At 61.2% G+C, this 11,217-nt stretch overlaps 1 protein-coding gene across 1 annotated transcript; it reads right to left on the reverse strand.

Moving 5' to 3' along the window:
* Positions 1–9,017: 9,017 nt before the first annotated feature.
* On the reverse strand, positions 9,018–10,620 carry KCNA10 (potassium voltage-gated channel subfamily A member 10; the record flags this gene model as incomplete). Its single annotated transcript, XM_081112856.1, has 1 exon — positions 9,018–10,620. The coding sequence occupies one exon, from the start codon at positions 10,618–10,620 to the stop codon at positions 9,079–9,081; it is 1,542 nt and encodes a 513-aa protein (XP_080968982.1). The 3' UTR covers positions 9,018–9,078.
* Positions 10,621–11,217: the final 597 nt, after the last annotated feature.

Here is an 11,217-nt window from a genome sequence, read left to right on the forward strand (position 1 = left end):
TGCCTGCCTGCACACACGTGGGTCGTGTTTCTGGGCAGATGGCTCTCAATAAATACCACTTCTCTGCAAAGCCTGGCTCTTTGGGGCTGACGTCCTGCACTGTCATGGGTGTGGCTGTCACGCGGGGTGTCGGGCAGAGCTGGGCCACGTGGGGGAGGGGGCTGGGGACACTTCGGATGGGAGACTGTCATGGGTGAATGGCCACTCCGGTCAGATCTTGCCTTGCTGGTCTCCTTGCTGGGGAGAGGGCACAGAGGGGAGCCTCGCAGGGCGACGCCGGCACCGGGGAGCTGGGGCTGGGCTGTGGGGCTGAGCGGGGGACCCTGACCAGAAGGAGAAAGACTCCGGGTCTGTGAAGAGGCGGCCCCGCTGACTCTAGGAGGAGAGTTAGGGGCACAGGCAGAGGGCGTCTGGGAAGGTCTGTGGGTGCTGAGGTCGCCGTGACCTTGGGGGAGAACCACAGGCCAGAGCTCCATCCTCAGTTTGACTCCAAACCTGACCCACTGGTGCCCGGGGAGTGGCCCCTTGCCCCGTGGGAAAGGCCCCTCGCTTCCCCAACAGGGGGCAGCGCAATGGACTGGCTCCTGTCACCACTGCGTCCCGCCCCCTCGTCCTGGCCCTGTCACCCTGCTCACCGAGGGCAGGTGAGGCAGACGCAGGCTCAGCCAGAGCCGTAGGTCCGCCCTGGCACTGCACAGTGTGTGCGTGTGTGTGTGTGTGTGTGTCCCTGGAGGAGGGGGCGCTCAGGCTGTGGTCCGGGAGCTGAGGAGCTGGGGTGCCAGAGGCTGCAGGAGGACGGGCCTGGGTGTCGAGCCCCCCAGGGTCAGGGAGGAGAGCCGGTGCCCAGGAGGCAGTCCTGGTGTTGGCGACGTCCCTAAGCCTCGCCTTTCTTACCTAAGACCCATGCTGTCCGTCCGCCAACAGCGAGACGGAACTGGGCCACTGCCATTATTTTTAGGCTTCTTGTCACTTTAAAAAAAGTGCCAAACAGACTCACACAAAAAAGGTGCTATGTTTCAATGATTTATGCTTAACACACTGTATTTTAAACATCCCAGCGCAACTGGAGGTAATGTGGAAAGTCTAACTATGACGACTTCCATGAACCACCAGGAGCTTGGACCAAAGGGCCCCTCAGACCCTCAGCCCCCTGCCCCCGGGCCTGGTGCCGCCCCTGTCCTGGGAGGGCAGCGACCACCGGAGGCGGCTCCCTCCTGGGTAGAGGCCGTGGGCAGCCCCGTCTGCCGTGGGGCTCTCCCGGCTGCTCTCCACACCCACCCCCTCGGACGTCTCACTGTCCTTCTGCCCCTCGGCCCGGCCTCTGCCGGATGCTGCTGACCAGGCTGGGGGTGCCCTGTGTGCCCACTGCCCCCAGCCTGGCCTCGGTACCCAGCATGTCCCCTCGCCGGTCCCCCCCGCGGGCACTGTGCTGCTCTCAGCTCCATGTCTTGGGTGCTGCCTCCCTCGACTGTCCAGTGTCGTTGGAGGAGGGAGGGAGGGAGGGAGGGAGGGAAGGAGGGAGGTGCTCAGTGAGGCCTGGGGAGCCCCCTGCTTGCTTCCTCACGGGGTGCTCCCGATCCTTTGCTGCCCCGGGGAAGGCTCCGGGCACTGTGGGGGGACCGAAGGGAGAGCAGGTGGCCGAGCCGCATGGCTCTGCGAGGGGAGGACGGGAGGACCCGCCAGCACATGTGCTGTTCGCTTATGAGGAGGGGCAGCCAGGGGGCAGGGGGAGCTGGGAGGGCCCCTGCAGGGCTGGGCTGACTCCCTACCTGGGGTCCGGCCGGGCAGGGAGAGGGCAGCTGGGAGCCTCCTGGTCACGCTCACCAGCCCACCCCGGGCATTTGCTGCAGCACAGCTGCTGCCACGGCCGCTCCCAGCACTGGCAGGGCTGGTGCAAGGCCTGGCTCGTGCCCTGCCCTTGGCCCAGTGCGCCTGCCCGCACCCTGTGGCCTGGAGCGGCTCCTCCCCCCTCCCCCCTCCCCGCCAGCCAGCTGAGCATCCTCTGAGGTGACCAGCCCCGCCCCCTCCCGTCTTCCCGTCCTGACTGCTCAGCATGTGGCCGGCTGCGGTCACTTACGGGCTGGACTCTGCTCCAGTGCCCGACAGGCAGCACCCGTCTCTCCCCGGAACCCTCGGTACCCAGGAGGCTCCTGGCATGTGGAGGGAGCCAGGCAAGTGGGGGGAGAGGTGGGGGGGCTTAGGCTCTGTGATCTGAGGGGGCAGATCTCTGCTTGACTGGCATGAATCATGAGCACTGAGAAACACGAGTTCACAAAGACATGAGTACACACAGACACAGAGTCATACACACAACATACAATACATGCACACGCACACAACACATACACATACAAAAAGTACAGACACATAACACATACACACACAGTACATGATACATGCACATGACACATGGCACATATGCACATACACAAAAGTACACAGACACATAACATACATGCACACAGAGAAACACACAGACACACGCAGACACATGGTATCCCACCAGTGCCTGCCCGCCAGCACCCTCCCTGCCCCTGCCCAGATGGTGGCAGAGCCCAGGTCCACAGCCCCATTTCCACCTCCTCTCCCTTCCCTGTCACTCATTTCTCCTGCCGGCGCCTCTTTAATGAGAGGAAGCATTTGGCCGGAGAGAAGCTGAGGAAGGAGACCTTTGAAATGGAAATGTTGTGACAGGATGATGGATTGTTTTCTGAGCTGTGTGGTTTGTTTCTTGTTGGAAGGAGAATAGAGCTGAGCGAGTGAGAGAGGTTGCCCAGGTCGGCGAGCCCTGGACCCCGAAAAGGCAGGTGGGGAGCAGCAGCAGGCAGAGGGGCCGTGGGCCGAGGGGCAGCCCGGGGCAAGCAGAGGGACGAGGCTGGCTACTGCCCAGTAGCCCTGGTCATGGTTGGGTGCCACAAATAGCCAGGACATGCAGCACCTCCCTGCTGAGGGACATCTGGTCTGTCCTGTCCTCTGAGCACCTGCTCATGCTATTCCCTTTGCCTGAGGCTCCTTTCCAGTGTCTCCCACCTGGGAACTGCTCTTCCTCCTTCAGGACCAGCAGAAAGGTCACCTCCTCCGAGAAGACCCCTCCCACCGCGGGAGGATGCTGGCTGGCTCCTGGCCACTGGGTGTACTCGGGGCTAATTAGAATCGCCACTGGTCTTATTTATTTAAAAGGGTGTTTTTTGTCCCTACTGTGCAAAGCACTGTTCCTTGTACTGTGTCCATCAGAGGGCACAGCAGAGGGCCCCCCCCCGCCCCTCCCCCCCAGGGAGCGCTGCGGGGGCGCAGACAATGGAGATGATAAGTGTGTAAACTGTTGGTGTATCACGTGGTTTTAAGTGTCCCGGGAAAAGGATGCAGAGATGGGAAGGGACGGCTCAAAGCCATGAGCGGTAAGGCGTGCGGATACGAGGAGAGACAGGCATGATGGGTAAAGTGTGTGCAGATGAATCCACCCTCCGTAAATAGAAGTGACCAGCAAGCAAACATGGATATGTTAGTTTTTGTTTGTGCCGCCCTTCCTTCTAATGAGATGACCCCCTCGCGGAGGGCAGGAGTCACATCAACATCATTTTGTATCCTGCCCAGCACATAGTGTTTGACGCAGAATAATTAATTGTTCAGTAGACAGACTTGCCTGAATAAACAAACCGCGAACTGTCCCCGCGAAGCTCCAAATCAGGGCGGGGGCGGCCAGGTGTCAGCGCCTGTCCTGGAGCGCCCTCTAGCGGTGAAATCTCAAACGCCCGCTTTGTACACCTTGTTTTATATCCTGCAACGTTCCTACTCCTCCTCCCCACCCCAGGTTCCCAGGGCAATGGCCATGCAAACAATAGGGTTTTCTAAGTGCCTCCTATGCGCAAGGCACAATGCAGGAGGCACAGACAGGCCTGGTCCCTGTCCCGAAACCCTGCAGTCAGTGGACGCGCGCTGGGTAGCTTTTTCTTTCTCAGTCTTTGTTCTCTGGTGCCCGCCCTCTCGCATCTTTCTGGATCATCCGTGATACCAGACGTGCATCTTGGACTAGAGCTGGCCCGGCAAGGATGTGCCTGCTGTGTGTGCCCAAGGGGCGTGGGGGTAGCATCAGCCCCTGGAGTCGGTGGCACGGCCCTTCACCCCAAGGGGTGACAGCTCCGGGGAGCTTGGAGGGCAGCCAGGATCTGGTGCATTACGCACTCCCTGCAGTTTCGGGGTTGAAGCTGTCTCCCCATTCTGGATGGTGGAATTGTGCCCCCTTTTCGGGGACTGCACATGGCCCGGCCACCTCCTCTGGGCTGGCAGCCTTGGTTTCCTCAGTGCCAGCGCTGAAGCTCCATCCGCGTAGGTGCTGAGCCTCCCCCGCCTTTTGTCCTTGCCTCTCCTCTGGCCCAGCCACGAAACCCGAGAGCCCCTTTCTTTCCCGGGGCCGCGTTTAGCGCTGAGACCAGAATAACTGCGTCCTGGGAGCTTTATTTTTAGGGCTTGTGAGAGGGAACAAGGAGCCCCTGGAGACAGGTGCCTCCTGTGTCCAGGAGTGTCCTGGGTGGGGGCCAGCCACACCCCCTGCAGCTCTGAACTGTGGCCTGGGATGTCCTGCCGGTCAGTCCAAATCTTAGCTGTCCCCATATCTGCTCCCTGGGGGGCATTTCTGATCCAGAGAGAGTCACCCTAAGCAATGAAGGGGTTTGTGGGCAGACTAGCTGTTCAGATGCCCAGGCGGTGTCCCTGGGGCTCCCTGAGTCCCCCTGGCGGCCAGTGTCTGGACCTCAGCTTCTGAGAGAGGGAGGCAGGTGGTTCCAAGCTGGAGGGGAGCTTGGGCCAGAGCTCCAGTACCTGGCCTGTCGCCCTGGCGAGTTGGCATAACGTACAAACAGTAGGGCATCTCCAAGGACTTTCCCGAGTCCACATGTTTCCAGGGAGACCAGGCCAGAGAGGGAGAGAATAGACTGGGATCTGGGGAACTTCAGAAACCATTGGCTTGGGCCTGCGAGGCAGATGAATGGATCTATTGAATGGACTGGGATCTGGGGAACTTCAGAAATCATTGGCTTGGCCTGCGAGGCAGATGAATGGATTGATTGACAGGCCGGTGCAGAAGGTTCCATGCAGATATCTTCGTTTCTTGGTGGCATTTGTGCTATGGACTTGGCCTGGATGCCAAGGACTTATTTAGACCTGAGTAGAGAGGCCGGGCGTTCTACTGCCCAGGGGGTGCTCCCTGGCAAAGGTCTCTGGGACGCTCTCTCCTCAGACCACCCTGATGTCTGTGCCTTCCTCCTCGTCTCCCGTGGTGTGTTTAGCAATTCAGGCTGCCATAAGCAGACACCACCTATGGTTGCTATAGACAACACAACTTATTCCTCTCGGTCTGGAGGCTGGAAGTCCAAGATCAGGGTGTCGGCAGGGTTGGTTTCTCCAGAGGCCTCTCTCCTCGGCTTGCCGACAGCCGCCCTCTCTGTGTCCTCACCTGCCTCCTCTGTGCCCGCACATCCCTGGTGTCTCCTCCTCTTAAGGACATCGGCCCTATGGGATTAGGGCCCCTCCTTTATGACCTCATTTAACCTTAGTTGCCTCGTTACAGACCCTGGCTCCAAAGCCAGTCACAGTGGAGATTAAGGCTTCAACACATGGCTTTTGGAGGCACATAACATAGTCTTAGGAGGGGTGCCCTTTCTCCCCACTGCCTGTCAGCCCCACACCATCCTTCCGCCCATCACTCCTTCCCCTTCTAGAGCTGAGAGGTAGTCCCTCCCCAGGCCTAAAGCTGTCCAGGTCTGCTCAGAAACAGTGCATTCTGGGACTGGTTGGACCTCAAGGGACAAAAGGACCTGGGCGCCGTGAGATTTATTGGGGGGGGGTAGGTTTTATGTGCCCTGTCGCATGACCCTCTCCTTTGACTGCAGTGTCCTAAACAAGCAGCTCGTTCTGAATCCAAGCGCCGCTGCCAGACTGTTTCTTGCACAGCGAGAACCCCAGTTTTCAGTCCAGACGGTGCGGTCCCTGTGCAGCCTGTGTTTCCGATCCTCCGACGCGGGACAGGGATCTGAAGGGAGTGGGGGTGGGGAAGGGAAGCAGCCCGGCACCTGGAAACCTCCCCGTCAGGTGGTCCCCATGTTGCTGCCTCGTGGGTGCCTGTCCCTCCCTGGGGCCGGCCTGAGACTAGCTCCCCTGACTCCGCTGCTCCAGACAAGCCCCCAGGTCGTCCCAGCCTCCGGACAACCTGCAGGGCCTCCTCCCCCCCCCCCCCCCAAGAGGTAGCCCTAGGGGCCTGGCGGGGTTCGCTGGAAGTTCAGAGAGCTGAAGCCAGAGGGCAGCCGAGAGCTGCGATGGGATGGGGCTGGCCAGGGAGGGGAGCGGCTGCAGGCTGGCTGGAGGCTGGCTGCCACCGAGCTCTCCGCAGGGCTCCAGGCCAGAACTGGAGACCGGATGGGGGAGAGGCACCATCCCTAGGGCTTGCCCTTGAGCGTTTGGCAGCTCTGACTGTCTCCTTAGTCCAGCGATGGAGTCACTTAAGCCAAGCCCCACGTCGGTCACCAAACTGGGACTTAGTTACAGCTGTGGCTCTCCCAGAAATGGAATCTTAAACCAGTGGGTCAGGAGCCGCTGATCGGCTCTGGTTGGAGCCCTGCGTGAGAGACCCGAGCCATCCCCGAAGGAAAGTCACTTAGCCAAAACCAAGCCGCGTGTTTTGCCGGTAGAACCTCCTGGTTCCGCTCCCTGCTGCCTAGAAAAGCCTTTCATTTTGTGCTGGATGCTGCCGATTCGAGTCCATTTTCAGGGGACACAACCCGTTCGTTGTGTCATCTCCATTTCTCTCCCTTCCTCTTCTCTTCCTTCGTTTGTTGGGCTGTTTTGCAGCAGACACTGGGCGGGGATGATGACATTACAGGGCCCCGCGTGGCCCTTGAAGGGTGACCCCTGGGGGCGAGCCCTTATCCTGGGCCTCGTCTGTCTCCATCCTGCTGCGTCCACCTGTCCCCCGCGTTTTACCTTCTGCTAAGGAATTGCCTCCGTTACCTGACTGAATTCCCACCACCACCCTGGGGGCTCGGTGTTATTATTTCCGTCCCACGTATTTTTTTCTATCACACTCGCCCGGATTATTTGTTAGTGACAGACCGTGAGAGTGCTGGTGGGAAGGAGTGGGCTCAGCCGGGGCCCCTGTGGCTCGGAGGAGAAAGCAGATCCGCTCAAAACTCCTAATGAGCTTCGCTGTCATTCCCTCCCCAGGCGCCTGACAGGCACCTCGGAGACGAAGGAAGCAGCATTCATTATCCGGTGACATTTCGCAGGCGGCTTTCTACCTCTGCCTCCCCTGAGAAGCAATCACAGGATGTGTCTGATCTTCCTGTTACCCGCCTCCCGGGCCGGCCACCCCAGCTCCTTTCATCCCTGCGATTGAAGTCGGCGGCCTCCGTCTCTAAGATCTGCCCTGGGCGACACCGTGGTCTCTGGGGAGACCCCCACGGCATTCTTCCTCCCTTCAAAGAGCCGCTGGGGCGCTTCCCTGCACGGAGTGGGTGCGCTTTATTTTCTAGGGGCTGGGCAGCTGCTGGGGGGAGGGGGCTGGGTGTCCCCTGTGCCCCCCCAGGACCTAATATGGAGGGGACAGGGGTAGAGGGTGGGGCCTTGGTCCTCAGCAGCTGGGGTGCAGGTGGCCAGAGCAGGACTTCCCGGGAGCAGGTGGCTGCTGAGGGGGGGCGGCTGGTCAGTGCGTGGGGTCGGGGCAGGGTCTGGGCTCCAGGGGAGCCGTCTACGCCGCCCCCGGAGGCAGGGCTTCCAGATGCTGTGGAGAAGGGCTCAGGGGTTCCCCTGGAAGGCCTGTGAGGGGGTCTGAGACACCCTCTCCTGAGTGACCTTCCAAATGGGGGCTCAGAGAGGCCAGGGGTCCTGCTTTCCTGCCCTCTCCAAGCCTCCACCAGGCAGAGCAGCCCCCAGAGGGGAGGGAGCTGGGGGCCTGCAGGGCTCTGGGCCCGGCCTCCCCATGCCCCTTCCCTGCTGCACCCAGCGCCCCCCCCCCCAACCCCTGCAGCGCCTTCCAGGGTCCCTGCACTCATACCCCCACTAAGGAGTGGCCGGCCGCAGCCTATGGCCTGGAGTTTGGGGGAGAGTGGGGGTGGGAGAATGAAACCTACCAGCCCGCAGAGTGGCTAAGATTGGTCTCTTTAGGGTCATTGGAGGGAGGGCTTGAAGGGACAGTTCATCAAGGCACCACCTAGTTCCTGGTCCCTGCTGTGTGCTGGACAGGCCCTGGGGACACAGCGGTGACCAGACAGAAAATCCCTGCTTCTGGACCTAACATGTTTGCGAGGAATTACAGATACTAATTAGGTAGGAAGGTGATTATGTGTGCGTGTGTGTGTGTGTGTATGTATGTATTTATTTATTATTCCTTGGTTCGATGGAGACACGCTGTGGCCTGGGACTGCCACGCCCCCTGCCCCTGGGAGAATGCCCGCCTCAAGGGCATGAAGCCCCCAGCAGAGGGAGGCGATGAACAGACAGGACCAGAGCTCTGACGGTGAGGCACTCGGGGCTACAGCCCGTTCCCTGCATCTCAGTCGGTGAGCAGGTACAGTGTTCTCTCTCGCTCTCTCTCCCCCCTCACTCTCTCTCTCTCTCTCTCTCTCTCTCTCTCAGTTCCTCCCAAGTTGGGTTTCTGCCACCGGAAGCGCCTGCCTCATACCTTCCCGCGCCAGCGGAGCCTCCTCAGAGGGCCTCTGAGCAAGTCGTGGGAGGGGACTGTGCCCGGAGCAGAGCGCGGGCTGGGCCGCGCCAGCAGGAGGCGAGCTGCTGACCGAGCTGGCCGCTGGTCTTGGAACCACAGGTGAGTCGCAGGCCCTGCAGGGCCCTCCCAGGAGAGAGGGAAATCCCGTTTCTCGTGTGGTCGGTGGAGAAGAACCAGCGTAGAAAACAGCAGCAGCAGAACGTGTTTATTGAAACAGCTCGCAGTCCAAGGTGGCCTGCTGGCCGCGAAGGGACGTGTTGCTCTTTGGGAAAACAGAGCGGGAGAGGCAGGGGAAGGAGGAGAGAGACGCAGAGACGCAGAGACGCAGAGACAGCGGGGCCCGCGGCCAGGAAGCCGGGCACAGCTCACTCCAGGGACTGCTCTGCGGAGCAGCCGCCGTTGGTCTTGCTGAGCGAGTCTGCGCTGCCCGTTCTCGAGCCCACGCTGGGGGCGATCTTGTTGATGTCCTTCGGCGTGTTCTTCTGCTGCTCCTCCTTCTGCGTCTCCCGGTGGTAGAAGTAGTTGAAGTTGGAGACGATGACGGGCACCGGGAGCGCGATGGTCAGGACGCCAGCGATGGCGCACAGGATGCCCACAATCTTGCCCCCGGCGGTGGTCGGGCACATGTCGCCGTAGCCCACGGTCGTCATGGTGACCACGGCCCACCAGAAGCCGTCGGGGATGCTGGAGAAATGGGACTCCGGCTCGTCCACCTCGGCGAAGTAGACGGCGCTGGAGAAGAGGATGACGCCGATGAAGAGGAAGAAGATGAGCAGCCCCAGCTCCTGCATGGACGCCTTCAGCGTCTGGCCCAGGATCTGCAGCCCCTTGGAGTGGCGGGAGAGCTTGAAGATGCGGAAGACCCGCACCAGCCGGATGACCCGCAGGGTGGCCAGGGACAGGTTCTGCTCGGCGCTGGGCTCCGTCTCCTGGACGAGCTCGGTGATGACGGTCGCGAAGTAGGGGATGATGGAGATGATGTCGATGATGTTCATGATGTTGCGGAAGAAGCCGGCCTTGCTGGGGCAGACCACGAACCGGAGCAGCAGCTCGAAGGTGAACCACACGATGCAGGTGGACTCCACCATGAAGAAGGGGTCGGTGAACATGGACGGGGAGAGCACCAGCCTGCTGACGTTGAGGCCGGGGTCCCTCACCAGCTTCAGCTCCCGGTCCTCTCGGAACTCGGGGAGCGTCTCCATGCAGAAGATGGTGATGGACAGGATCACCACCAGCACGGACACGGTGGCCACGCCCCGGGCGGCCACGGAGCTCTCGGGGTACTCGAACAGGAGCCAGAACTGCCGGTGGAAGTCGTTGGTGGGGAGCGGCGTCTCGGGGTCTTTGATGTAGCCCTCGTCCGCCCGGAACTCGTCCATGGCCTCGCTGCCCAGCTCGTAGAAGGCGATCTCGTCGGCGAAGACGTCGAAGGGGACGTTGGCCGGGCGCCGCACCTTCCCGCCGGACTGGTAATAGTACAGGATCCCATCGAAGCTGGGCCGGTTCCTGTCAAAGAAATACTCGTTCCTCATGGAGTCGAAGAAGCGCATCCGCTTCTCCCGGTCGCCCAGGAGGGTCTCCGGGAACTGCGTGAGGGTGCGGAGCTGGGTCTCGAACCGCAGCCCCGCGATGTTGATGATCACCCGCTGGTTCCCTTCGTTCAGGACCTCGGGCTCCAGCCCCGGGGGGTCCGGGTAGTCACCGGGGAGCCGGCAGAAGGCCGTCTCGTGGCTGCCGCTGTCACCGAGGAGCAGCTTCCAGCTGGAGAAGGCGCTGGCCCCAGGCCGGCCTTTGGGGGCGCTGGTGGGGTTCAGGTCTGGGTCGTAGCCTGGCTGTTCCTGGATTTCGTCCGAGTTATCGAAACTGACCAGAGCCACCTCCATTTCCTTCCAGCCGCATCCATCCATCCTAGGGGAGGCGGGGAGCGGAGTGGAGACTCTGGGTCTTCCCGGCCTGCGGGGAGCTGCGGGGAGCTGCGGGGAGAAGAGGCGCGTCAGGTAGGGGCGAGGATGGCGAGGACGGGGAGGACAGCTGGCCCTGGGCCCTCGACGGAAGGCAGGTCGTTGGACTGAGGGATGATTTATGCTCAGCTGGGGGAGGAACCTCCCGGTGGTTTTGGCAACGTTCTTCCCTTGAGATCGGTTTGCACCCCAAGTCTGCACACACTAATAACTAGACAACATCGGGGAGAGGGAGCCGGGCCGAGAAAGGACAACTTTCTCCAGACAAAGGGGCCTCCATCGGCGGTCGGCGGTAGAGGCCGCCATGGGCGAGGAGTTAACGTTTCCTAACGCTAACACATTGTTAACCTCGCGTTTGTGTGCGGTCTTCCCGGCACCCCGTCTCACCCTTAGCTCCTTTGTGTCTCTCACTGGACAGCCAGGCCCTCACGGATTCTTTCGGTTTCGGCTTCAAGACACATCTGGACGTCACCCCTGCTCAGCACCGGCCTCCTCCTCTTGGGCCCCGTGGCGGGCGGCGTGGAGACACAGCCCCGTGGGTTC

The sequence above is a fragment of the Myotis nattereri genome (assembly GCF_964212035.1).
Source record: "Myotis nattereri genome assembly, chromosome: 18".
In the NCBI taxonomy this organism is placed as follows: Eukaryota; Metazoa; Chordata; class Mammalia; order Chiroptera; family Vespertilionidae; genus Myotis; species Myotis nattereri.